This window comes from Dermacentor variabilis, chromosome 2 (assembly GCF_050947875.1).
Source record: "Dermacentor variabilis isolate Ectoservices chromosome 2, ASM5094787v1, whole genome shotgun sequence".
Taxonomy (NCBI): Eukaryota; Metazoa; Arthropoda; class Arachnida; order Ixodida; family Ixodidae; genus Dermacentor; species Dermacentor variabilis.
Genome location: NC_134569.1, coordinates 76,251,282 through 76,279,030, shown reverse-complemented (window position 1 = coordinate 76,279,030; position 27,749 = coordinate 76,251,282). Strand labels below are relative to the sequence as shown.

At 48.9% G+C, this 27,749-nt stretch overlaps 1 protein-coding gene across 4 annotated transcripts in view; it reads right to left on the bottom strand.

Annotated features, from left to right (window-relative positions):
- Positions 1–5,412: 5,412 nt before the first annotated feature.
- LOC142570884 (acetylcholinesterase-1-like) overlaps positions 5,413–27,749 on the bottom strand; it is a 162,002-nt gene continuing 139,665 nt past the window's right edge. For 2 of the 4 annotated variants that reach the window (XR_012825705.1, XR_012825707.1), the window contains exon 2: positions 5,517–5,648. Coding sequence is in view for 1 of the 4 variants with exons in the window: in XM_075679190.1 (XP_075535305.1) it covers positions 5,483–5,648; positions 8,370–9,874 (1,671 nt within the window). In the remaining 3 variants the exon portion in view is untranslated. Of the gene's footprint in view, positions 5,649–8,369; positions 9,880–27,749 lie in introns of those variants that run through there. The other 2 variants (XM_075679190.1, XR_012825706.1) reach the window with 2 other exon arrangements.

Sequence of the window (27,749 nt, the reverse complement as noted above, 5' to 3'; positions counted from 1 at the left end):
TCCATTGCTTCATGAAGAGTAGGCAGGCGTGGTGCCCCTTCGGGTGGCAGTTGCCAGCCGCCTCTTTGATTTCTCTTTCAAGTGTACATATGTTTTCAAGGCATATAATAATAATAATAATAATAATAATAATAATAATAATAATAATAATAATAATAATAATAATAATAATAATAATAATAATAATAATAATAGTAGCCTAATAAGTGTTATGTGATACGGGCGAGGGACCTTTATTTCGCAAAGCTTTTTTGTCGTATGTGGTTTCCTGACAACGGCTGGCCAACTTCGCTAATATATCCAACATCACGATTGGCTGACAGCTTCACTTACGAAAAGCTTTAGCGTAAGAACGTTTATGTTAATACGAGCCCTCTTTGCAGCACAAGCATAGATTTCTATTCAACTGCCATGGTATCAATTCCGCACGCCAGTCGAACCGCTGGAGCCAGTCCTGCGCATCGGATCTTCTTGCCAGGACAGATTCAACGGATGCAGATGCGATGAACAGCCCCTAAGACGGCAAGCAATTAGAATGATCGCGGCATAAAAAAGAAAGAAAACAATGCTATGTACCTACAAATCTGATTGCGCTGCTCCCCGCGGCATTGTCATATCCGGGTTCTTTCTTTTTTTCTTCAAGTATTTACGTGCACCCTTGTCTTGATACTCGAGAACTCGCGACATGATCTCTATCGCCATTGATTAATAGAAGCAGCCTAAATAGATCCGCACTCCAGCTGTGGATCCCATTCTGAGGGGCCTCATTAGCGCCTTGATCGAGGCTCGTTTTGCGCGGCAGCGCTCTTGCACAGGCAGGCGCCTCTTCGCGGCCCGAGCCCGCTAACGATGTGCGAAGACAACCGCTCGCGTTGCAGCATCGCATCCTCGCGCGCCCGGCTTAGCTATAGCTGGCGCCCTGCAGTCGTAAAACGCTCCGTCGTGCCCCTTTCGGAGATCTCTGGCCGGCGCCTTTGTAAACGAGGGCCCTGCGAAGTGGCTAGCTGCCGTGTCGCTGAATAAAAAAAAAAAAGGCATCCAGCGCCTTGCACAGGGCCGTAAAAGCGAGAAGTTAAAGGTTTGAGAAAAGGCAGCATCCTTCCGCGTATGCTCCGATACGTTGCCGATGCGGTGCCGCTGTCGTGTCCCTGCTGCAGGGCGCCTCCACGCACCTCTCAGACGCCGCCGCAGAGGCAGCCTATGTTCTCTCTCAAAACGGCGAAGGAGCTTGCAAGTTTTTCGCTCTTTGCCACCGCACTGTGGTTTGTATCGGTCGTGCGCCGAGATACGGGGTTCGCCTCGCCCTGATGACGCATTTTAAGTCGTCATATATATTGGTGAAATTATTGTGCAGATTAGATAATGACTAACTAGTTTTTTATGTCCTAAGTTGCACATTTGCGGGCAGTGAGGAACGACGAGTTGGGGCTTTCGAGGATTTGCTATGACCGATTTGTGTCCTTTAACGCGCACTTACATATCTCAGCAGTTGAGCGTCTTTTGATTATGCATCCGCCTAAACGTGGATGTCTCGGGTTTACAACCTCAACGCCTTTGGCGCTAAGCTACCGACGCATTTGAGGGCCTCATGTTAATGACACTGTCTACTCCTTGCATTTAGATTTCAGAGACTGTTGCGCGCGTTTATGGTCATTAGGTTATTGTTTTGTGGGTCAGACACCTCCGTTGCCTCCCAAAGCAAGACGTCGTCCTTGGGCATGGCTTTCAGAGGGCTCAAAGCGAAAAAGAAAAAAAAAATGATGAAGTACTGAAATGAGCAAGAACAAGAGCGCCAGTTAAGTTTAAATTTGCTTTTCACAGTACCCACTACCAGCATGAAATTTACTCTGATCATGTTTGATCATCTTCACTCTTGAAGAATTTGGAAACTCCCTTTCGAACACTCTCGTCCCGGCTAAACAATCATTTTATAGAAGAACGCTTTGTCCTGAACATATCTAAGAAGCGATAATCGGGAGTCAGCCATTTGTTTGTGCACATGATTAACTCCATCTAGGATCTGAACGATTATCCTGCCATTTAGCCGTAGATCAAGGATAAAGATGCTTGTCCGGGAATGATTATCGCATTTTGGCCTAAGCGTATATAAGCTGATGCCGTTCTTTTGTCGATGACTATTAAACAGTTTTTGAGACGACATAACCAATGGTCACTAAAGAGTGAAGTCAATCGTACAAGTCCGTAAATTAGGTCAGTTGTTTTTGCGCACTTTGTTTAACGAACCGAAATGATTACCCGATCTTATAATAGCGTTAACTTATACTCTATGAAGCTTAGCTATGTTTTCTACTGTATTTTTACGAAGCTTAGAGAGTTCCAGGTGAGTCAACGCAGCTTATCCCTTTGGAGGTGTGCTCTCCAATTTTTCTATAGATTTGTTTTGGTGGGCATCACTGAAAATAATTGACAATGATAATGTACAATGATACTAGGAAGACAAAATTCGTGTGGACCACAGACATCCTGCACACCCAGCGGTTGTAAAAGACTGAGTCAGTTCTGAGGGACTTGCGCGCAGGTTGCAGAGTTACAACGGGTCACCACGGCGCCTTTGGAAGCGAAAATATTATTTGGGGCTACTTACTTGCTGACTCATCCTACAGAATTATTTGCTGAGGCCTTGCAAGAAGAATGGCGGCGCTATGCCAGTTGCTAGGTTCCTGCCCTTTCTTCTTTTATTGCCGCAATACGAAAAATTCACCATGTGAACCTTATTTACCATTTCTTATAAGCTCGGCAGCGCGCGCGTTCGCGGCTGCGTCATCTTTCCAGAAGAGGTTGGCAGCTATGCAAATTGTGCGGCTCACACCGTCAGAGCCCGTTCATGTCTCTTTGGCTCTTTAGAAAACAGCCGTCAGTCGTAATAGCAAAATCCAAGAGTCATACCGTTAGAAAAAAAATGCTTACACAGTTTATAAAACGTCATAGACTTTTCCTTTGTTCACCGTAGGTCGCCTATTATCACCAGTCCTCTTGTGGGTTCGCATTTTTTGTCGCATAATATCTATACCATAAACCTTTTGCAGGTCAAGAACACGGAAGTTTATGCATCACAATTTAGAAAAAAGAAAAGAAAAATAATCACCGCCCAAGCGCTCCGTACAGGTGGTTACCCAGCGAAGATGAAACGTGCGGCCTCGGTGTTTATCACTGCGTTAATCCCGACGACTCATTCAACGATGGCTTCGTAGGCTGCCGGATCCGCCGCATGCAGTTGCTGCTTGCGTTCGGCCGCACGAGCCTGTTCTTGTGCCCGGGTTGCAGCATCGGCAAGGCATAGATGAGCTCGTTCCCGGTTCTGCTCGCAGCGTTGCTGATCGAAAGCTCCTGCTCCTTAGGAGTACGTATGAGGCGCGGTCTACCCATTTCGGAACTGGAGAGAGAGAGAGAGAGAGAGAGAGAGAGAGAGAGAGAGAGAGAGAGAGAGAGAGAGAGAGAGTAAAACATCTTTATTAATAATATTTGAATGGCGAGAACAGTGTGGGAGGAACCCTCAGTCCAGGGTCCCTATGATGATTCCGGCGATGTTTCGAGCCCGTTGTATCACAGCTCGGAGGACCTCGGAGGGCCTCGGGAGGCCCGTCGCGGAGGGCATCGTCCCACATCTCTCTGTTGCGTAGGGGGTAAAGGAGAGTTGGCAAGAGAGGAAAGAGGTTTGCAGTGCACTCAATCGTGACGTGGAAGATTGTGGGCGAGCTGCCACAGCCAGGGCAACGATCTGCATAACAGTGTGGGTAGAATTTATTGAGAGAGACAAGATTTGGAAAAGTTGCGGTTTGTAACTGGCGTGATGCCACTGCTTCCTCCCGCGAGAAGGACGGCAGTGGTGCGGCGTGGGTGCGACGAATGCGTGTATAATGACGGAGTATGTCTTTGTAACAGAGTAAGGGATCCCCCCACTCTGAACTAGTCGCCTCACCACGCCGAGTCGCCCAGAGGAAAATTTCTCGGGCAACCGCATGTGCGCGTTCGTTACCCGGCAGCGAGGTATGACCAGGGGTCCAGAGTAAGTGGATGCGGGGAGGTGTGGTTGGTGTATTTTGCGGGATCTGTTTGAGAAACTGCTGCGCGCGCGCTCGGCTGCGACGGAGAGCAACGACGTCACTGCTGACGCAGTCAATGGCTCGCCTCTCTTTCTCTCTTTTTCTTGCGCATTCTTATGGGGTTCTGCCGGAGAAGTTTTTTATCGTACAGGCGACAGATGGACGGACGAATGGGCTAGCCATTTACAGCTTCGCTGAAAAAAGAAAAAGAGGCGAAGGGTTGTTATTTAGGCCTAAAGAAAGTACCACGTATAGTTTACATGGGCAGAAAAACAAGTCTATAAGAAATAAAAGTGGTCTGTAAGAAGTCTGTACACAATTTAGTGTGCTTTTTTTTTCACTTCGAACACTTTCTTTTAAGAAAAGCCAGCAAAATTTAAGCAATGTAAATCACTACAGATAAATTGTACGCTTAGGTAGACATCATTTGTAAGGAAAACCAAATCAATTCATATACAAATGAAGCTAATTACACTAATTAACTCCAAAGTTAAAAACTTTACGGCACTTGTCTATATTGGATAGTGGGAGGAAGGAGAGAATCGTTTTAAAGGTTTCGTTACCCGTTTGTACGTTTCAGAATGGTCACGCAGGCCAAAATAGCTGGTATGAAGTTATTCTTTCAATTGAGCGGACCACGAACACGGCAACGCGAAGCATGCCTCTCTGTATAACCTTCCTGTGACGTAGAAGAGCAGTGTATAATGAAGCTGCGTGGCATTTTCGTTTTTCCATGAGCTTATTGCGATTGGTGCTTTTTCGCAACTCTCTACGAGAATCACAGCCAGGCTTTATGGAAACTGTATGGCAAAGCTTCAGTTTACGCCGCCGAACCACGTGTACATATATAACCGGGGGCTTGCACCGCGCGCACGCTTCGCGGTGCCGCGCGCGTAGTCAGGTAAGATGGACGAATTATTTGACGCCAATTATTGGCGGGCTACGTGACTATATCCAAGTGTAGAAGGAAGTAACCAGAATTTTAAGACGATTCCCTTCCCCTTCCCAACATAGACATGTGCCGTAAAGTTTGTAACTAAGAAGTTAATTAATGTAATTAGTGTAAAATATGAATGAATTGCTTTTACTTATCTGGCAAATGATGTTCACATATGCAGCTAATTGATCTATAGTGACGCTATTCGGGTAAAACTTGCGGGCTTCTTTTTTAAGTGTACGAAGTTAAAAAAATAAGAGAAAGGAAAAGAACACACACGGACTCATGGTATAAGCTTATTGGATTTTAAAGGGCGAGCCGCCGGTGACCCGTTCGTTTACCATGCTTCCATTGAATTCGTACCAGAGGCGCACTGTCCTCGGCCGCCTACACGAGAGAAACGCCTGATGGCCAAGTTACACAAATTTATTCGTACGCAAAGTGCGTTCGTACGTGAGACGTACGCGTATAAGGCGATGCCTTAGGGAACTGGGACGCCCAGAACCCTGTACAGCGTGCGGTAGACGTCGCATCCTTGGCCGTGGAAGTCCGATCCGATGCTGGCATTGACCGCACGCAAGAAGACGTGCAGCGGTTGCTCCTTGGTGAACGCCGGCCACTCGCCGCCTCCCGGCATTGCAGGCTTCCTGCGAGACAAAGGCCAGAGCACTTCTATTTACAGGCGCCACGCTCAGTGCCTCGAGCTCAAGGCCCAAGGTCAAAGACATTCAGTAAGGAGCTTGCCAGTTGAGTTACTAAAGTTCAAGCTAACCCACAAGCAAAACGGTGCGTGGAAGAAGTTTTACGCCTGCACAGATGCTGGCTACGTACGAGCGCTAAAATGACCCGTGAAGAGCTGCTTAATTCGATTTTACGACGCCGGCTGTGCAGGCATAGGCCAGCCGACGAAGGTGAGCGCCTGCCTTTCATCCTTGCCTAACGCAGAAAAGCTGAACGATTGTTTGTGGACGCGAAAGTATCTAACTTTCATTATAACACTTGAAACGGGAAATGACAATGTTAATTATAGTTATTATTAAAGTACGCAGCTGCAATTCTTTATTATGACTCATTAGTGACTGCGAGCGACTGCTCCGCCGAATTAAGGATGAAGCACTGTTATGAGCGAAGTAGACATGGACGAAACACATGTAATATGCTGTGCAAGACGTATAGTAAATCGTTCGTCGTATTGTGTCTGTGGTGTCATAGCTTTCTTATGAATAATTTTGTCCCTTTTCTCACTTAAAGTTCTGTGATAGTGTTCACATCCGATGACATGCTTTCCTGTTATTGCCAATTGTACGTCTTATAAATGAGACCTTTCGTGATAAATTATGGCTATTTATGTAAGTGAGATAGTGTAGACGGCTGCATATCTGGGGCATAGTCCTGCGTGCACATCGATCAGGACAACTTTTTCGTAACCTCTGAGCGATTCTTGACCGCGGCCCTCTCTCTCTCTCTCTCGATCATGGCGAGCCGTACGTGGTATAAATTGCTCGTCGAAATTGATTAATTATGTTTTGGAAGTTGCGAACAGTTAATAGGGGAAAATAAGGTGGCGGTACTCAATGCAAGCTTACATCCTATCTGCGGATCGGCCCAAATAGTAACACTGCAAGCTGCTTACCGCTTGCTAAGGCGTGTATGGTGAAAGCGAGTGGAACGTGTTTCACACTGCGAGTTTTGGCTCAAGGAATTTTTGGTTCTGTGTCAGGGACAAAAATCCTGCAATTACACAGGGAGATGCCGCAGGTCGCTGGTATTTAAGCATGTTCGCTAAAGTAACAGTAGCAAGGAAGCTATCATTAGCCTACAGCCACAACTGTGTAGCTTATACACGCTGCCCTAAACGGGCTGCGGACCGTTTGCTCTAATGACATCATTATGCGCAATTAGCGGCGATGTCGGCGACCATTTCCTGCGTTCTTGACCAGGGGCCTTTTGTTGGTGCTGATAAAGTCGAGCAATAAGTTATCTGGCCGGCGTCAACTTATGTCCTGTTCTTACAAAAGCGAGTCCGCTCGCAACCGCAGTTAAGTGGAGCTGAAGACAGCCAGGTAGGCTTCTGCACTGCCAACATACCGGCTGATAATTTGGAACGAAGCGGGACATATGTTGTCCACAGGGCACTCGAGTTCGTGTCAAGAACTTGCCGTTCGACCTACACGTGCCAGCAGGCCCGTCAGAGAGATCTATATACAGCAAGACTTGTGCGGATGCTTGTTCACGAGCCCGATAGCATCTCAAACGCGGAGCTGGAATGGTTCCACGTTCTTGCAGTGCCGAAGCGAGGCTCCGTTTCGGTTTCGCCCGCGGCCTGTTTGGTGCGTTTCATCGGCGCCAAACAAATTGTGCCCTGCAGGGACTCAAACAAAAGAACGTGGAAACCACTGTTGAGCGCGTAACCACGTGTTTTCTATTCCTGAGATGTTTTCTTCGAGCGTTCTCCACTTGCCTTTCCCGCGCCGTCAGCCATTGGCTGGTGTTTTCGCATTTCCTGACTCCAAAACAAGACCTTCGGCTAGTTTTCGAACAATGTGGAGAGACTTGCAGGTATTAAGTTCACGGCGGCCGTTTTTAGTGCCTCAGAGCCTCCTCGGACTGAGCCAAGTTCACTGTTCTGCGCGGTAAGCCGCACGGAAACTTTACGCCCCCCCCCCTCCCCCGCCGGCTGATTTACGGTGCGAAGTAAGCAGGCATCCAACAAACACTTTCACACAGGAGCGAACGTGGCAAAACGCCTTGGGCAGTCTATAAGTTCTAGGAAGCTTCCGTGGTTTTCCCCGTAACGTACAACATACGCCCGCGTTTGACAGGGTCGTCTGTTAACATAAAACAGGCGCTACCTTTGTTGAATAGAACGTCACCTGCTGAATTCATTTCACTTAACAATCAGACAGCTCTTACCTGGCTCTATGCGTAAGTCGGAAAGAAGAATCACTGTGCCAACTAAGTATATTTAACTATTAGCAGACGTAAGGCAGCGTATAACGACTCTTTTAGTCGCAAGAAAGACAAGGAATAAACGAAAACGGAAAGGATTCAAGGTGCTACTCAAGTTTCATGACATTAAATCAGTCCTTATCTTATAAGCTAACTTAAGGATAAACCCTGCCGTGACACTACTGAGATAGGTCTCCCGACTTTTATACCGTTACGTAGACTTTGCTGTACAAAAGTTCACAGGAGTTGTAGCAGTAATTTAATTCCAAAATGCTATTAGATTAGGCTTATCTTGAAACCAGGAAACCTTCGATGGGACACAGCTCTCGCGCGAAAGCAGCATTAATTGTTTGTGCTTGTGACAAGCTCGTACAAGAAACAGTTACCAAAAGGTGTGGAAAGTAGAAAATTTAGCGTACCCGCTGTCGACGTACGAGCCTATGACTTGCATGCAAATTCGACTCTGCTCTCGATCCGCGTCCGAGTAGCGTTGAGGAAAGCGGAAAGGCATTCCAAACGTGAACTGAAGGTCTTCGTAATGTGTCGCACCCATCCAAGGCGGCCAAAGGCCGCGCTTGTATCGGTAGTCGAACACGTAGAAGTACGCGGGACGGTTCGTCCTGGCGAACGCCTCGGAGTAGAATCTGGTCGGACAGAAGATGACAAAGTCACCCAGGGTGTCCATCAGCGCTCGAAGGTTTCCGCTCCAGTCAGACACGCCGGGTACACGGCGCAGATAGCTGCCGGTGATCATGGACTGCGTCGCCTTGGGCAAGAAACCGAAGTAGTGGCGCGCTGCGAAGTCGGCTACCTCTTGCTTTCTCAGTTGGGGCCCCGACGGGATGTTGGCAAATGATGGTCCCCGAAAGTAGACGAACATGCTACCTTCTTCCGCCATGCCTCCCGCAAGAATACTCTCCAGAGGAATGAAGAGGCCTCGGGCAATGGCATCCAGCTCTGGCAGTGGAAGGTAGTCGTCACCGTGGGAAGGAGTAAAGGTCACCAGCTCTACGGAGAACTGGGTGTCTTCAGCATCGATTATCTTAGAAACGGGCGTCCTGCGGAGACATTCCACGACCTCCTGGGGATGTGTCTTTGACGACGGTTTCGACTGGTCCAGGCAGCCAACGTACTCGGCGATGCGGTCGGTGTACGCGTGGCCCACGACATTCTGTGGCGGTACCAGCCAGTAGTTGCTTCCGCTGGACATGATAGCACGATGAATGAGACCGGCGTTGCAAGGCGCGACGAGCAGTGCACCGATTCCTATCGAGCCGGCACTTTCGCCGTACACGGTAACTCGGCCAGGGTCGCCTCCGAACTGAGCAATGTTGTCCCGCACCCAGAGAAGGCCGAGGTGCTGGTCCCAGAGAGCGTAGTTGCCGCTGGATGAGCCCGGACCAGTGTAGAGAAAGCCAAAAGAGCCGACTCTGAAGTTGATCGAAACGACGACGATATCGCCAACAGCCGCCAAGGTTTTGCTGTCGTACAGGGACTCCGAGGCGGTTCCTGTTCTGTAGCCCCCACCGTGGATCCAGAAGAGGACTCCCAATGGCTTGGGTCTTCCGAGGGGGCTCCACACGTTCAGGTAGAGACAGTCCTCTTTGACTTTGTCCCTGTTTACCAGCCAGGGAACCGGAGGAAAAGAACCGTTGGCTTGAGCGCAAGGGCTTGCGAACTCGAGTGCGTCCAACGTCGTGGGATGCCATGATTTTACCGGCACTGGTCTCCGAAAGCGCAGCTGCCCGACAGGTGGTTCCGCGTACGGAATTCCCAAGTACCGTGCCACGTCTACGCCGTCCACTTCTTCAATGGCACCCCTTACATGGCCGTTGAGCGTCTCAGTCGTGATGTACCTCTCTGCTGGAACGCCGGTCGCAGCGATGAAAAGAATGAGCAGCCGTGCTGGGACAACTAAGAGCATGGTTGACTGGCGCACAGCTTGTGGTCCACCTTCGAGTCGTGTGCGGTTCCTCGGGGCCTATATAGGGTGCGCCTTTGACAGAGAAAGACGAATGTTCTGCTGACAGGACTCAAAGTTAACGGTCCGTATCGCACGAAATACCTTCAGGAGCCTTTAATCGTCACTATACGTATACGAGCGCACTGAACCTTGCATTATTAATGAAGGTAAAAAACTTTGTCTTCGCGCACTAGTGATTGCCTCGGAAAGCTGCAATTAATCATTGCCAATATGCTCCTGTAGGCTTTTCGTTAAGCGCAGCAGAGTTAAATATAACCAGTTCCCAATTAAATTTATGCGAAGGGACTCACCGACGACTGTCTCGAGTTAATTACACGGTATTTGGCAACAAATAGTTTTTGCTGGACTAAATTCAAAGTAGAGGTGCGCACCAGAAATTGTGCGATAATCGCCAATTCGTTTTTAATGAGCAAAGGTTAAGTGATCAACTCTAATTAGCAACGTTAGCACGCACATTACAGTTGTGAAATTGATGCCTTTCATTGCTTGTGTGCCTAGTAGAAGACGTGCACAGTAAAAATCCCGACAACACCACTTTCGAGATATTCATGGCCAAGGTTTCCAACAAAAGGCATCAGTATTCCACCTATATAGTACTGCCCCACGTTGCCCAAGGGTAGCCTTATGGGAAGCGGGAAGCAGCATGACAGTGCACTAAGTCGTAAATTTGGGGACGGTCATACCGAAATTGGTGATCATCTCTGGATAGTCTAGGGACTCGTAGTTAACAACAAGCATACTCTAGTTTGAAATTGCTGGTCAGCGAAGTATAGTTAACTAATTATTACATTTATTATTCGTTCCGTTTTAATGTCTGCCGCTGCTCTAAATATTGACCAGTGGTTAATTATCACTCTCTGAAATTAATCGTTCTCTTATTACTTGGAGACAGTCGTCTATCAAATGACCGGTGTGCCATAACTTTTCACGAACAGAATACTGCAAATCGAAGAATCACTTTTTTGTATATCCCAATGTTTCAAACAACGTGGCTGTAACGTGTGGGATCTTCCAAGGGATATGAAGCGTTTAGAGGAACACAATGCGTCTGGATTGCAGCTCACCGTTGGCTTTGGCAGTGAGGAACCACGTAATATTGGCGACTGCTCTGAACTGGAGTTGTATGCTATAGAGTGGTCACGCGTGGGTGCGCAATATGTCTTGATGCTGCAACGTTGAAATGTTGAAAAAAAAAAAACAATCGTAGGAATGTGCTTTACGAAGCAACATGAAGGCACCTTCTCGAAGGAAATAGATTTGATTGATTGATTGATTGATTGATTGATTGATTGATTGATTGATTGATTGATTGATTGATTGGTAGAGTTTATTGGTGCAAGGGCCAGATGTGGCCAAGGAGCGCCAAGTCGATGATCCGTGCTTCTCAATGATATATGGGTGTTAAGTGCGGGGATTAATGAAACACGGCTGTATAGTGGCCTAAAATATTCACAAAAAAGCGCAAAATGTGCATGTGGTGCAATGTGGCTGTAAAAGAACCCAAAATTTATTCGTTCTAAAGTGCGTAAAATGCAAGTATCTACATGTTAAAAATGACAGTGATTGATCGTTTCTCCGATGACAATAGATGTTTGACGAGATAGAGATGATCAGAAAAATATGTAGTATCTGTAGCACTAGTGCCTCAGCAAGGCCTCGCTTTCAAGGGCTGGAAGGTAGGTGCTCTAGAAAATATTTCATTGCAGCTACGACCTCCAGGTGGAGGCCGTGCTACAAGTAGCCTGGCCAAATCACATTTAGAGTGTCAGTTTCAAATAAAAATTTTAATACTGATTGAAAAGTAAAAAGGGGTTCATTAGTCAGAAAGAATGCCGGATGCAATGGTATGTATTGGATATAAGCGCAGGGAAAGTACTTTTTCTCTTCCTGCCTCTATTTCAGTGCATTTGATAAGAACATGAATAACTGTAAGCCTGTTGCCACATTTGGTACATGTCGGAGGTTCGCTTCCCGTCAATAGGTAGGAGTGAGTGCCGTAAGTATGTCCTATTTTTAATCTACAAAGAAGCACTACTTTATGCCTTGCTGTTCTTTCAGATATCCAGTTGCCTAATTTGGGTTTGATAACGTGTAGCTTATTCCCTACTGCATTATCCCATTGATCCTGCCAGTACTTCCTCAGTTTATGGCGTAAGAAGGGCTTAAGTTCTGTTGCTGCTATGGGTTTATTCACATCCGTTTCATTAAAGGCGACTGACGTTGCACTTTCGTCAGCAGCTACATTACCTTTTACGCCCCTATGGCCAGGTACCCAACATAGGACGATATTTTTGTTGTGCATTAAGGCTAAGCATAGTTGTGTGTATAGTTCATTAAAAACAGGGTTCGTATGTTTCCGAAGACTCATTGGGCCCGTATTACGCTTAATGAATCTGTGAAGATAATGGCCCTATTCAGATTTCTTTGTCTGATGTGTTTTACAGCTGAGAGTATCGCGTACGCCTCAGCCGTGAAAATACTTGCGTTGGGATTTAGAGAATCTGAGGTGGAAGAAAATGGCCCAAGAGCTGCATGCGCAACACCAGCAGATGATTTGGAGGCATCTGTACAAAACTCGGCACAGCAGTACTTCGCTTGGAGTTCGAGGAAGTGTGATCGTATGTGTGCCTCAGGTGCATGTTTCGTTATTGCGACAAAAGAGATATCGCACTCCATGGTCTGCCATTCCCAAGGCGGTGGAAGGCGAGTGGGAGGCTTTAGATTGTTTTCTGGGAAGTGGATGTCCGTTTCTTCTGCCATTGCTTCCAGGCGCAGGCTCAAAGGAGTTCTAATAAGTGGGCGGTTACGGTAAAGTCTGGTAGCGGACAGGTCGTTAACGATGGAATGGCATGGATGTTCGGTGTCTGATTTTACCTTAGTGTAGTATGATAAACTAAGGAATGTTCTGCGTAGATGTAAGGACCATTCGTTGGACTCAACGTATAGAGACTTTGAACAGGGCTCGTTCTAACGGCGCCTGTTGCCAGTCGTATACCGAGGTTGTGGATTGGGTCGAGAATCTTTAGGATTGATTGATTGATTGATTGATTGATTGATTGATTGATTGATTGATTGATTGATTGATTGATTGATTGATTGATTGATTGATTGATTGATTGATTGACCGACCGACCGACCGACCGACCGACCGACCGACCGACCGACCGACCGACCGACCGACCGACCGACAGACCGACCGACCGACCGGTTGACTGGTTGCACCTGGCTATAAACGACGCGGTTCTCTACGCTTTAGAATCAACTTTAACCCCGAGGAGGCATTTAACAAGCGTAAGAAGTATAGTTTATCTTACTGTATAACGCGCAGTATATCGGGTGAGGATGGTCGCTGGCACTGCGTGTGTTCTTGTTGCGAAAACAAACCTGGAAACTGATTCACAGAGCTATCTTTTAGTAATAGCAAGGTTCGTGCTTTACCGGTAACTTAGCTATCACCTAATTATCGTGTTGCTGGCTGTCAAAAAGCTGTCCGGAGCACACCTTCCTATATGAAAATATATCTTCGTGAATTAGGCTCAGGAAATTTCACATCTGTGTATCCCAACTCGCAATCGCCAGCAGTGACACGCAGAGCCGAAGTTTTCACGATCCCGCCTGCAGTGTTTAAAGCGATTCATCACGAAAAAAAGAAAGCACGTCGCAGGCCTGTCGGGCGCGCTATATAGTCGGGGCAGAACCCTTTTTCCGGTGTGTTTGTTTTCCTTGAACCCCGAGAGCGGAGTGCTTGCGAGCCGCCAACGCAAGACAGTGCCGCCGGCTGACCTTCCTGCAGCGTGCTGCCTCGTCGAATAGCCGCCGCGAGAGGAGTGCTGAACGAGGGCCGTTCTTCTGCGGGCCCTTGCGTAACGGGCACCGCGCTCTGCGCCCGGCCTGCTTGCTTATCTTTGACGCCAGAGAAGACCAAAAGGACCTGCCGCCGAGACAAACCGTATATACACGGCTCCATGGCCATGCGACCGTTGCAACAAAGATATGCTCGACGGCAACGCCTCTGAGATCTCAATACGGAGAGTCTTGAAAGCACGCGCGCGAATTGATACAACGTATTAGCCAACCTTGCATACTGTGTGCTCGTGAGATCGCGAATAAGCGGGATGCGCTAATATTATGTAGCTCATGGACACTTTCTGCAAACGCATTCATGAACCACGAGGGGCCATTCATCAATTCCAGCCTACATTGCAATTTATTCCAATCACCCGCACTTCCAATGTTGAAGTAGCCGATCAAAGAACTTTCACTAATTGCCTCTTTATTTATTCAATAAGGGCACATGTCTTTACTGCGAAATTGGGCCCGCATTCACAAGAAAGCTCTTAGGCTAGAATTGATCGCGAAAGAAAATTCTAGTCAATCTAGATGCTGGACATATCATCAGCGAAAGCGGCCGACCAATAGCAAAGAGCACTTACAAAACAGCTTTGTGAATTCAACCCTAAAAGCCAAGCAGCACTATAGGCATGTCTGCTATGCAGAAATTGGAAGACCAGCACCACTTACGATATTGGTCCTTATATTCGGCTACGAAACACATTGACATTCCTGTTAAAGGGACAATAAAGCTAAACAATATATCAGTTTAGACTAATGAAGCATTGTTTTAGAACCCTGCAGGCAGTCATCTAAAAAAATAGTTCGATTATTAGATGAGAAAATGAAGGTACAAGTATCACTATTTGAATTTCGCGCCGAAACCCCAGCGCCGGTACGTCAGCGCGACGTCAGGGATTCCAAAGTATGTTTGCGCATTTGGGCCGCGTTGGCTGAATAAAGGTTCGCGAAACTTCCCTTGTTTAATATTTGGTTCCTTTAGAACACAATGTAGTCAATCTGTACCGCTATATATAATTAGTAGGCCCCAGAAGATGCCATCAAAATCCAAGACGTCACAGCCCCCAGGATCGGGAACTTAAGTAGGCGTCGCCACCCGTATTTCGTTCTTGCGCTTTTTCTGGCTTGCCAAACGACTTATCGTGGTAAGAGTGGTGTTTTTGGTGTTGTAGAACGGTAATTTACTGAGGCAGAAGAAATCATCTTTCACTTTAGTGTCCCTTTCCCAAGAGCTTGCCGCTAGCAGTGACAGACGCTCTTAACTATACTGCAATGCGTTCGTTAGCATATTTCGAGGAGGGATATCTGGTCAGGGGTGCTAGTCTTAGGATTTCTGCTAAACAGTCATGACTTCGCTAGACAACGGGCCCTTGCTTCGTTCCCAATGGAATGGCTATCGACTTCACTCCAGACCTATACGCACTACCTACACACAACAGTGCCGCGGCTGCCAACGAGTTATGGAGCTCGCTACGCGAACTCTTGGATGGGTCTCAGGCTCCATCTACTGATAGCAGGCTTGTCCATTTCGCACGCACCGTCCATATCGTCAGCTCCCAGTAAGCAGATTAATGAGTCTGCCCCGTCCCCACTGTCTTCAGTTCCTTTTCACCACCATTCCTTGCCAGACCAATGCAAAGCAGCCTTCGAAGAGCAAGAAAGTGAGTAAGGATATTTAAACAACTAATGCTCAGCTTCGATTTCACAATTGAGACGAGTGCGCTGAAGGGAATAATTAGAGTTATTTAATAAAAAATTTTCATTAGCCACTTGAACATCGCGTTTTGTCATGCAGGTAATTCCTGCCTCTTGAGGTAATCCAGCTGAAACGAGCGAATTGCGCTATATGTTTGAAGTTCTTGTTCAATCTAAAAGGAAACACCCAGTATGGTGCAGAATAATGTGATGATCTAACTTCGTCGTATTAGGAAGGCTACAGCGGCATATAGAATCGTACGCCCATTTTATTCAGAATTGCATATTTTTCTGCCATCGCTGCCGAAGCCCGCTGCTTCCGTCTTGTTCTTGTTCCCTACTGAAACGGCCCAACCCACTCTGGGGTATCGGCCATGAATCGGGCGGTGAAAAAAATTATCAATATTCTTTTGAATAAATTAAGGTTAAATGAAATAAGTATCTTTCAAATGCCTACTGTTGCAGATATGAATGATCTATTATCTAAGTATTGCATAACAAAATTATGTGAACACAATAACTATTAAGAAGAATTCTATCATGCAATTATCTTTGTCTTACGCTGAATGATGCAGAGAGCTTCATAAACGTTGCTGTGGCTGTAACTCAGTGCGGTAGCCCCAATGGAAAGAATTACAGGAAGAGTCAAATTCAAGCCAAGCTTTTGGAAGGGTTTTTCTTAAAAACTTTTCCGTTGAATAATGAAACGGCAGCATTTCAAAAAGAAGTGTTGCAGAGATTCACTCTCATTGTATGAAGGACAAAAATGTGATATAGCCAGATCAGACCTGTGGAGGTAAAAGTTCAGGCGGGGGAGCGGGGGGTCTCGGCACTGTAGTCTCGTAATCGTTACTTCAATTTGTTGTTCCAAGGAAAATTGAGATGCGAGAAATCAGATGTTGACATCGATGATTGCGCAAAGTTACATGCAGTGGTATATTTTCTGATTCGCACCGCAGTGATGAAAGTAGGCAAAGTGGGCATTATAGGACCATCGTGGTATGCTGCTGCGAGCGCATCTGCATATTCGTTTACGGCTAGACCATTGTGACCTTGCACCTACACTAAGCTAACGAGACGTAAGTGTCTTAGGAGACGAGAATAGACAGCTTCTAATGAGTCTGACAATTTTGATCTGGTTAGTGAAGAACAGACAGACAAGCAATCAGTTAAGATTCGAGCTGATGACAGAGGTGATGGTTTTTACGCAAAGCTAAGAGAAATGCCAACAATTCCGCCAGAAAGATAGGCGTGTACTCAGGGAGCCGAATGGAAAAATACCCATTTAGATGTGGCGACAATGCCCACGCCTGCCTCTTCTTCACAGATGGAAGCATCGGTTGCTATAATGGTCTTTGAATCCAGGTTCGCAAGGCGGTCTTCCAAAATACTATTCAGATATTGATAGGGCAAATGTTTAGCATTGTTTCTCGCCCTGCGCAGCATTTTACTCCCTCATCCTTTTCTTTTTTGCGCAGCAGTAAAGGCCCAAGAGGAGCGAAAATTGTGGCAAGTATTGTCCGGCAATAAATTTGTATTTATAGCACGAAGAGATAGACCTTTTAGGAGATGCTTGAGGCACCAAGCTAGCGTTATGGTATATTTGCCGACCAGCATTAGTCTGGAATTGCGTTATCGGATCACTGTCCGGTCTTTGAGCATACTTCTCACAGCTCGTTCGTCTCGTAGATTCGTTGCCTCAAACCGTATAACTCTCCGTGTACACTGACGATATTTGCATGCGGGCGTCAGGCGTGACACGAGTTAAAGTTCGCGCGCGACTTCAAAAGGCCTTTGAATGCGTTTACTAGTTGTTTTATTACGCGCAAAGCGATTACGTCGTAGGCTTCGCGCATTAATGGCGAAACTGTGCCGAACACACGAGCGCACCGATTTCTTGGCGTCGTCATCGACTGAGCCTTGTTTTGGAGCACTCACGTCTCGCACTTTACAAAGTGATTGACCGCTATATTATGGGCCTTCTCGCATTTCTCAGTAGGAAGTATACTGGGGCGCTTCAGTACAGTCAACACTGCGACAGACTATTTTTTGGGATTCTTGCTGTACAGCTTGCCCGCAGTGCGAAATAGTTGCACTACAAATATCGGCAGATTTCGGGGCTCGCAAGTCCAAGCCCACAGAACGTGTTGTGGTCTCTTGAGAAGTGCATCTTTCATCGCCACAGTGGGCACCGGGGTTATCCAATCGCACTCTACGTCACGGCTGATACACTGAAAGAGCGCTTTCAGCACCCGAGCTGATTGGCTTCCCTCGCGGCTTTTCGCTCGCGTGCCAACAGTTAAGGCGCATTCAGCATTCGCCAATACCATTCCGAAACATCAGGCCTATTCACGAATAGAATTCACGTCTGCTACGTGACTGGCGGCACCGCTGTGGTGTCTAAACTGGTTTAACATTGAATGAATTATTCCTAGAGTCAAGAATAAACGTGGAGTGCTTTTACAAAATTTCAACAAGCAAACTTGAAATAGCTTTATAATGTGCACAAAACGCGATAATCTGTTTACAAAGGTGGTTCCGTGAAGTTCAACAGCACTGCGGCTGCAGTCATCATCCAGGCAAAATCTACTAGAATTGAAATAGAGATATCTTTCGTGACTACATGGACGGGTAGAGAACTTGCGGCACTCAGTTCTGCACTTGAATCATTAGTAAGGAGCTACCGCAGCATTTGACGGGTTTCTGCTTCTCCAAGGCAGCGAAAAACGTAAAAAGCATACAAAGTGCAATGCGTTGCGGACAGAGGAAAAAACTGTTCGCAGACATTCGACAAATTTATCGCCACGGTCATGACAAGGAACAATGTGTACTTTTTATGGGTATTCGGGATATGGCGGTGCCAACGGGATTGTCCGTGCAGACGAAGCCACCTGTTGCGCACATGAGAGCAGTCGGTGGGTTTTTTGGTATTGTTTTTGCGAACTGATGCTCCAGCTGGGCCACGCTTGATTTCCTATCAAAGTACATTGCCCCTGTGGGACTCGAACGTGGCGACCATGCTTGAATTACATTCACTGTCCTTGGTTATAGAGGAATAGAGAAACGAGTAAAGGCAGGGCCAGGTGGCCAGGTGGACGTCTGGTTGGCTGTACCTTGCCCAGGAAAAGTGGGACGAGCAGAAGGCAAATGCAAAATGGGAGACTGTTCATGTACAGAGTCGCTGGATCTACAGCTATACGTCTATCACCTGAGTCGTGAACGCGATGTCAATGGACTACGTTGTGTAATTTGTGATTCAGCGCCTGACTTATCAAGTGCTACGCCTTCCTCACTGGAATGGCCTTAAGCCCATTATTGTAGTCGCGCCGCTGGCACGAGTTGTTGGGAACTCGGCGCTGACGCCCGTTGTTGCACCTGGGTCGCAAGCCCCAAGGGTAGCGTTGGCCTGGCGGCCTGGGGTACAACTGGAAGCATCCGAAGGTCCCGGCAAAGCATGAGTCGACTGGTAACAACAAAACAACTTGTTTATTCTAACATCGCAAAGAGTTGGCGGTCAGGTTGACCGAAGTAGAGAGACGGGAGTGCACTTTACTCAACAGAAGAAATCGGAGCCTACTTTTGGCGTCCGGGGGCAGCTGCTTTTATACTCTCGCAGTTGAGGGCAAGAAGGAACCCCTCTATAGACGAGCACGTGACGGTGCCGCTCGGGCACAATGGGATAAGGTGGCGCAGCGTCGTGTCGGCGCCACTCGGACCCCCCCTTGCTTCACAGTTGTTGGGAGCTCCTCTCCCCGACTGCCGCGCTTCGACAAGCGTGGGCACAATGGGAAGAGAAGGAGGAGCAGCCGTCGTGTCGGCGCCGCTCGGACCCCCTTGCTTCACAGTTGTTGGGAGCTCCTCTCCCCGGCTGCCGCGCTTCGACAAGCGTGGGCACCAATATGCACATACACTCACACACGCACATGAAGACACGTGGCATCGGAACATGCCTGGACGCGCTTGGCAGGGAGGCGTAGCGGCGGCGCCGAACGGGCCAAAATGTCTGCCGCTTTGAACGCAGCCCCGGCGTCCGTTGTATCCGCGCCGGCTAAACCGCGCGTCGTAGGCGAAACGTAACAGACCGCCCCGCCGGGGGAAGGAGATCCCGATGGACAGGGGACTGCATCCGCTGTCCGGAGGGATGTCGCTCGATGATTCTCATAACCGAAGTCGGGCGTCCCTCGACGTTTCTTGAGCGCAGCGCACAGAGAAGGCCTGTTCTCTCGTTCAGGTTCGCACGGGACACTGCAAAGTGACTTCGGGAGAGTTCACATTTTTGTTCTCGTTCCCGGCAAGCGTTAGAACTACGCTGAAACTCAACCGCTCAGTCAGCAAGCACGGCACAACCCTCACTAAGCCCTGCCAGGCTCTTTCCCCTTTTATACCACTGCCTAGTTCCTTACAGTAGTCTAGCAGCACTCAGAACGCGTCCACAAATTGGAAAATTGCACTAGAAAGCATATCATCACTTTGAAACACTAAACAAAAGCAATATGTTAAAAAATCCTGCCTCAGGAAGAAAAACATCAGTAACAAACAATTTTGAGGCTGATTCCTACGTTAGGGGCTTCGACTTAAGCCATCGGCGTTACCGTTGAGACTCCCCCTTTTGTAACGCACCTCAAAGGAATATTGTTGCAAAGCGAGGCTCCAGCGCAGGAGGCGGCCATTTTTGGGAGAGATGGTCTGCAGCCATTGGAGAGGGCAGTGATCCGTCTCAATGATAAACCTCGAGCCGGCTAGATAGCATGACAATTTCTGAACGGCCCACACGAGACACGCACACTCTTTCTCGGTGGCGCTGTAAGCCTGATCACGACTGGTCAGCTTACGACTAGCATACAGGACGGGGTGTTCTACTTCTCCATTTTCCCGTTGGCACAGTACAACGCCCATGCCTCGCTCACTAGCATCGCACTGAACAACGAACCCTTTTGTATAGTCTGGCGATCGTAGCACCGGCTGGCTTGTTAGGGCACTCTTTAGGGCGCTAAAAGCTCTTTCCTTTGTCTCGTCCCAGACGACTGTTTGGGGCTCTGTTTTTCTTAGAGCATCCGTCAGGGGAGCCGCGATATCAGAGTACCTGGGAATGTACCTCTGATAGTAGCCGGCGACACCTAAGAACGACCGAATATCGGTCTTCGTGCGCGGTTGCGGGAAGTCTCGCACAGCGGCCACTTTTATTTCAGAGGGGCGGCGACGACCCTGACCAATCACGTGACCGAGGTAGACAACCTCGGCCTGTGCTAGCTGGCACTTAGGAGCCTTGACTGTCAAGCCCGCTTCGCGCAGGCGGGTTAGCACTGCCCGCAAGGGTGCCATATGCTCAGACCAGGATGCGGAGAATATCGCTACGTCGTCTAGATACGGTAAAGCGAATTCTTGCTGTCCCCGCAACACTTTATCCATGAGGCTTGAAAAACAGTATGGCGCGTTCTTCAAACCAAAACTCAACACTTTAGGACGGAATGTTCCCATTGGTGAAATGAACGCCGCATACCTACTAGCCTCTTCTGTAAGTGGAACCTGCCAATAACCCCTGACAAGATCTAGGGTGGAAATAAACTGAGCGCTACTAACTTTCTCAAGGCGCTCCTCGATGTTAGGGATCGGATAAATTTGATCCTTAGTGATGGAATTAAGCCTGCGGTAGTCGACGCAAGGACGAGGTTCCTTGCCCGGTACCTCAACTAAAATCAAAGGGGAGGTATAATCACTCTCACCTGCCTCAATAACACCGAGCTGTAGCATTTTCTTTACCTCAGCCTCCATAATATCGTTCTGGCGGGGTGACACCCGATACGCCTTGGATCGTACTGGCTCTGGGGAGGTAAGTTCTATGTCATGAGTAAGGACAGAAGTCCTACCAGGCCTCTCAGAGAACAGACCTTGAAACTCTTGTAAGAGCTGGTGTAGTCCGGTTTTCTGCTCAGGCGACAGCGGTGCTTTACTGATAAGGTCACTAATGACTTGACCGGTGTCTTCCCTGTTCGTCACTGAGCCTAGTCCCGGAAGCTCGACCGGAAGCTCTTCAGGAACGTTTACCATCATGCACACCACTGCTTCCCTTTGTCTATAAGGTTTGAGCAGATTACAGTGGTAAACTTGCTGTGCTTTCCGCTTTCCTGGCAGACTCACCACGTAGTTAACGTCCGACAGTTTCTGAACAATTCGTGCTGGGCCCTCCCACTGCACGTCTAGTTTGTTGTTTAGCGATGTGCGCAATATCATGACCTCATCGCCCACCTCAAAACGACGGGCCCTGGCTGTCCGATCATAATAAACCTTGGCCCTCTGCTGGGCCTTTGCCATTGCTTCACCTGACAACTCCTGTGCCCTTCTTAAGCGTTCGAGGAGCTTAAGCACGTACTCCACCACGACTGGGTCGTCGCCCCTGCCTTCCCGCGATTCTCGAAGCATGCGAAGCGGAGACCGAAGCGAGCGACCGTACACCAGCTCAGCTGGCGAAAACCCCGTAGCTGCATGCGGCGCGGTCCTTAATGCAAACATCACCCCAGGCAGACACAGCTCCCAGTCAGTTTGATGTTCAAAACACAAGGCTCTCAACACGCGCTTCATGACGGAGTGGAGCTTCTCAACGGAATTCGACTGTGGGTGGTACACTGAGCTGTGTAACAGCTTTACCCCACACCTTTCGAGAAAAGTTGTCGTCAAAGCGCTAGTAAACACTGTGCCCTGATCTGATTGGATTTCCGCAGGAAAACCAACTCGCGCAAATATGGACAGTAGTGCATTGACTATCTCAACTGAGCTGAGTTCTTTAAGCGGCACTGCTTCAGGGAACTTTGTCGCTGGGCAGATCACAGTCAAAATGTGTCTGTACCCCGTGGCTGTTACCGGCAGAGGTCCCACTGTATCAATAACGAGCCGTCTAAAAGGCTCCGTAATGATAGGTACCAACTTCAACGGCGCCCTCGATTTGTCCCCTGGTTTGCCCACCCGCTGACAGGTGTCACATGACCTCACGAAGTGGTCTGCGTCCCGAAAACACCCTGGCCAATAGTACTCTTGCAAGAGACGGTCCTTAGTTTTCTTAACTCCTAGGTGTCCGGACCACGAACCCCCATGCGACAAGCGCAACAGATCCTGACGATAGCATTGAGGAACGATCAGCTGATCGAACTCCACTCCCCTGCGGTCTAGATACTTCCGGTACAGGACTCCACCTCTTTCCACAAAACGTGCATTTTTCCTGGCGATACCTTCCTTGACAATGCAGCGTATGTTTTCTAGGCTGCCATCCTTTTTTTGGTCGGCTATCAAAGCCGACCGGCTGACTTTTAGCAACCTATTAAGTCCGTCTGACGTAGGCGCGATGAGCAAATCTGCAGATAGCTCTTCTAACTTTCCCGCATCGGCAATTTCCTCTCCGGTATCTGGTGCCTTTAACGTTACAGACTCAATTTTATTCAGTTCAGGCGTGCTCTGAATATCGGCTTGCTGCGCCTCTGGCCCTTTTTCATTGTTCGCCAACGTCGGCCCCGCAACTACCGCCTTTGCAGCGAGCTCCCGAACCTTCGATCTGGTTAAGGCCTGAACGCTAGCCTCACCAAACAAAAGCCCCTTCTCGCGCAGGAGGTGATCGGACCTGTTCGAAAATAGGTACGGGTACTGGGGGGGCAGCATAGATGACACTGCGGCCTCCGTCTCAAGCGCTCCGAAAGGTCCTTCGATAAGCACCTTTGCTACCGGCAGACACACGCTATGAGCTTCCACGGCTTGCATGATCCATGCGCACTCGCCCGTGAACCTATGGGGTTCTACGTAAGACGGGTGAACTACATCCATTGTAGCTGCGGAATCGCGAAGTACTCGGCACTCTTTCCCGTTCACGAGGAGGTCTCGCATGTAAGGCTCGAGAAGCTTCATGTTCTCGTCAGTGCTGCATATTGACAAAAACACAACTTTTGGTTTTGTTTCCGGACACGGCGCCGAAAAGTGACCCGGCTTCTGGCACGTATAACACAAGCGCGCTTGCCTCATCTCGAACCGTTTTCTGCGTTCGGCTTCGGCTGCCGCCGTCTCCTTTCGTTCGTTTTGCCGCCGTCTCCGCCGTTTCCTTTCATCCGCACTACGTGTGTCGCCCCTTGCTCTCATGGGTGTGAACTTTGGCCTCTCAAACTTGGAGCCAAATTCACCCTTTTGACCGTCCTTAGCTCCGCGAGCCCGACGCGTCACAAACTCCTCGGCTAGCTCAGCGGCTCTAGCCACCGTACTAACGTCTGGCCTATCCAAGACCCAGTACCGCACGTTCTCAGGTAACCGACTATAAAACTGTTCTAGCCCGAAGCACTGCAGAACTTTATCGTGGTCACCAAACGCTTTCTCTTCTTTGAGCCACTCCTGCATGTTTGACATTAGCCTGTACGCAAACTCTGTGTATGACTCACTTCTGCCTTTCTCATCTTCCCGAAACTTCCGACGGAACGCCTCCGCTGACAGCCTGTACTTTTTTAGCAGACTCGATTTCACTTTGTCGAAATCCTCTGCCTCCTCTCTATCCAAGCGAGCGACTACGTCGGCCGCCTCGCCGGGTAACAAAGTGAGCAAGCGCTGTGGCCACGTTTCCCGAGAGAACCCCTGCTTCTCGCACGTTCGCTCAAAGTTAACCAGGAACAAACCAATGTCCTCTCCAAGCTTAAACGGCCGCATCAGGTCAGTCATTTTGAACAATACGCGTTCTCCTGCACCGTGTGCCTGACTTCCATTACGAGCGCGTTCCATCTCTATCTCGAGACGCTTCATTTCCAAAGCGTGTTGACGGTCACGCTCTTCTTTTTTCTCTTGTTGCTCTCGCTCTTTCTGTTCTTTACGTTCACGCTCTTCTTTTTCTTTCTGTTCTTTAATTTCGCGCTCCTGTCTTTTTGCCATCTCCCTTTCCTCAATGGTCTCAAGGCATTCCGACAGCTCGTCATCCTCAGCTTCTAACTCAAGAATAGCCTTTAGCAGTTCTGGTTTTCTGAGTTTGTCCGAGACATCCAGACCCAACTCTCTTGCAAGCTCCAGCAATTTCGGTTTGCGCAACGACTTCAAATCCATGGCTGCTCTGAATGCTGCTTTCTCTACTGCCTATTATTGTCTTGCCGCTATCTAACCCGGCAGCAACGACAACCACAATTACCAGCTCTGTTTCTGACACTAACAAAAGCCTGGCAAAGCTCAGAAGAAGAAAGTCCCGCACTCACCAAACCTCGCAGCCAAGAATTCAGCGCAGTCGTTCCGCTGCAGGCAACCAGTCATCACACAGGGCTCGTTGCACTGCTCCCGGATCGTCGATGAGCTGCTCAGCATACAGTCAACTGCATCTCTTCGCTGCTGGCCTCCGTTGTCGCGATCTCACCGCTGGCAGACAGTTGTAGTCGCGCCGCTGGCACGAGTTGTTGGGAACTCGGCGCTGACGCCCGTTGTTGCACCTGGGTCGCAAGCCCCAAGGGTAGCGTTGGCCTGGCGGCCTGGGGTACAACTGGAAGCATCCGAAGGTCCCGGCAAAGCATGAGTCGACTGGTAACAACAAAACAACTTGTTTATTCTAACATCGCAAAGAGTTGGCGGTCAGGTTGACCGAAGTAGAGAGACGGGAGTGCACTTTACTCAACAGAAGAAATCGGAGCCTACTTTTGGCGTCCGGGGGCAGCTGCTTTTATACTCTCGCAGTTGAGGGCAAGAAGGAACCCATCTATAGACGAGCACGTGACGGTGCCGCTCGAGCACAATGGGATAAGGTGGCGCAGCGTCGTGTCGGCGCCACTCAGACCCCCCCTTGCTTCACAGTTGTTGGGAGCTCCTCTCCCCGGCTGCCGCGCTTCGACAAGCGTGGGCACAATGGGAAGAGAAGGAGGAGCAGCCGTCGTGTCGGCGCCGCTCGGACCCCCTTGCTTCACAGTTGTTGGGAGCTCCTCTCCCCGACTTCCGCGCTTCGACAAGCGTGGGCACAATGGGAAGAGAAGGAGGAGCAGCCGTCGTGTCGGCGCCGCTCGGACCCCCTTGCTTCACAGTTGTTGGGAGCTCCTCTCCCCGGCTGCCGCGCTTCGACAAACGTGGGCACCAATATGCACATACACTCACACACGCACATGAAGACACGTGGCATCGGAACATGCCTGGACGCGCTTGGCAGGGAGGCGTAGCGGCGGCGCCGAACGGGCCAAAATGTCTGCCGCTTTGAACGCAGCCCCGGCGTCCGTTGGATCCGCGCCGGCTAAACCGCGCGTCGTAGGCGAAACGGAACACCATGTGCGACATATGTGGCTGTGACGAGACATTTACACGTTTGCTCTAAATATGTCCGCCCACGTTATAGTGACACGAGGCTAGTAAATTGCGCAGTGATTGACAGACTGGAGATTCGTCTACTATCGGAACAGAAGGTTCAGGCCGTTGTTTCAAGTGGATCTCCGCTCATGAAGCTATATCTACGCTGCTGAAGTTCCTGAGGTGCACAGCCTTACGTAAAATACTTTAAGAAAATTTCGTGCTACCGCTGGATAGTATACATGGTTCTCACTTTTATTGTGCTTTTCTCATTTCTCTCCCCCTGAGTTCTGTTTCCTTTTTCAATGCGATTAGCATTCTTTTGATGCTTCACGCATGTTCCCTCAGCATCGGGCTACCATGCTGAAGGAACCGGATTCTGCCGGAATGTCATCCTCTTAACTCCTTCCCCCTTAGCTACCTGCCTTCCTATACACCCCCTCCCTCTCTCTCTCTCTCTCTCTCTCTCTCTCTCTCTCTCTCTCTCTCTCTCTCTCTCGCTTCCCGCCTGCCAGCTAAGGGCACTAGTCGAGGGTCGTCAGCTAGCCGGATGAATAACGCGCGTTGGTGAGGGAGCTACTTATTAGATGACTTCGAAAGCAAACAACTTCTTGTTTACTCCTGTTTTTAGCGCTGTTTGTTTTCCTTGGCAAAGTAATTGCGGAGCGTTCGATAAATGCGGAACTTGACGAAACAGGCGTGACTGGGGCGCAAATGGATAGTTTTCGTAGTTGACGGTTGATAAAAGCAGCACACGTCGCGGTTAGAGTAAATTGTTAGAAGGTCAGCATAATATTCATAAGGCGCTTCATATGCCGGACATTCTTCTCGAAGACTTGCTCAACGCCTTTTTAACACGCAGTCTGTTGGCCTTGTTTCCTACATGCAATCACGCAATGAATTACCTTGGACCGTAGGCTCTGGAGCCCCGTTTACGCACGACGGCGAACGTGTATATTGAAAGTGTACGGATGCAGTCGTAAAATCTTGGCAGCTTGCCCGAGCGCCGCAAGCCAGTTCACTTTTACGATTCAAGAAGTGTAGGTGGGCAAGCAACAACGAGGTGACGGACATGGTGATGGCAAGAAACTGTGGTCATCGGTGAACTGCTCCCGAGGCGCCATAAATAAGCGTTGAAAAGCCGAAACGTAAGCAGGCCCGATTTATTTTTGACGTCTGCTGCCCACTACTGTTCTGCAGTCCGCAGCCCGAGCTGTGTCAGTGACCCGGCAGAGGAGAGCTAGCCCATACGTAAGCCTCTTGGAGAAGCTCCGTGCGTATGCTCGGACTCCGAGGAGCCAAGAGAGCGTAGAACGACGTTGCGAAACCAAAAGTGTATTTGGGAACTATAGTTTGCGTAAGGAAGAGGAAACTTGCTTACGGGGGAAGGAACAGTGAATCGGATACGACGAGGAAGAAGAGTAAAAATTCTAAACGTGGCGGTTCTCCGTTCTCTCTTGCTTGCTTGCTTTTTCCTTCACATGTGAAGGAGCAAACAAGCAAGCAAGAGGGAACGGTGCACCGTCTCGTTTCTTCATTACAAAGGCGCAGTCGGCGAACAGCTAGGTTTAATGCGACCCAGCCTTAAACACAGAACTTCGGAAGCGTGTTCCTACTCCACCGCCAGGACTTTAGGGATCACACCGTGATTCCACAGATGCAAGTGTAACGAGGGCGTTCGCAACCTATTTTTTTTTATAAAACAGACACTGTCGGAGTCAGCGGTCCGACAAAGGCAGAGAACAGCGCCAAAGCCTCGAGCTTCTCAACCGTTATCTTCTTCTTGGATGAGCGGCGCACTGTGCTTCTCCACGTATTGGTAATATTCTTCACTACGCAAATAATACACGCTTTCCTGGCCATGGATTCCAAGAGAGACGCTACTTCCCGGCTCGGGGACACTGTCCTGTCGGGGACAAGTGCTGTAGTACTCGCACCCACCGTCGCATGAACTCGCCACAGCGCCCCGTGATGACATTCAGTCCTCCACGGCGGC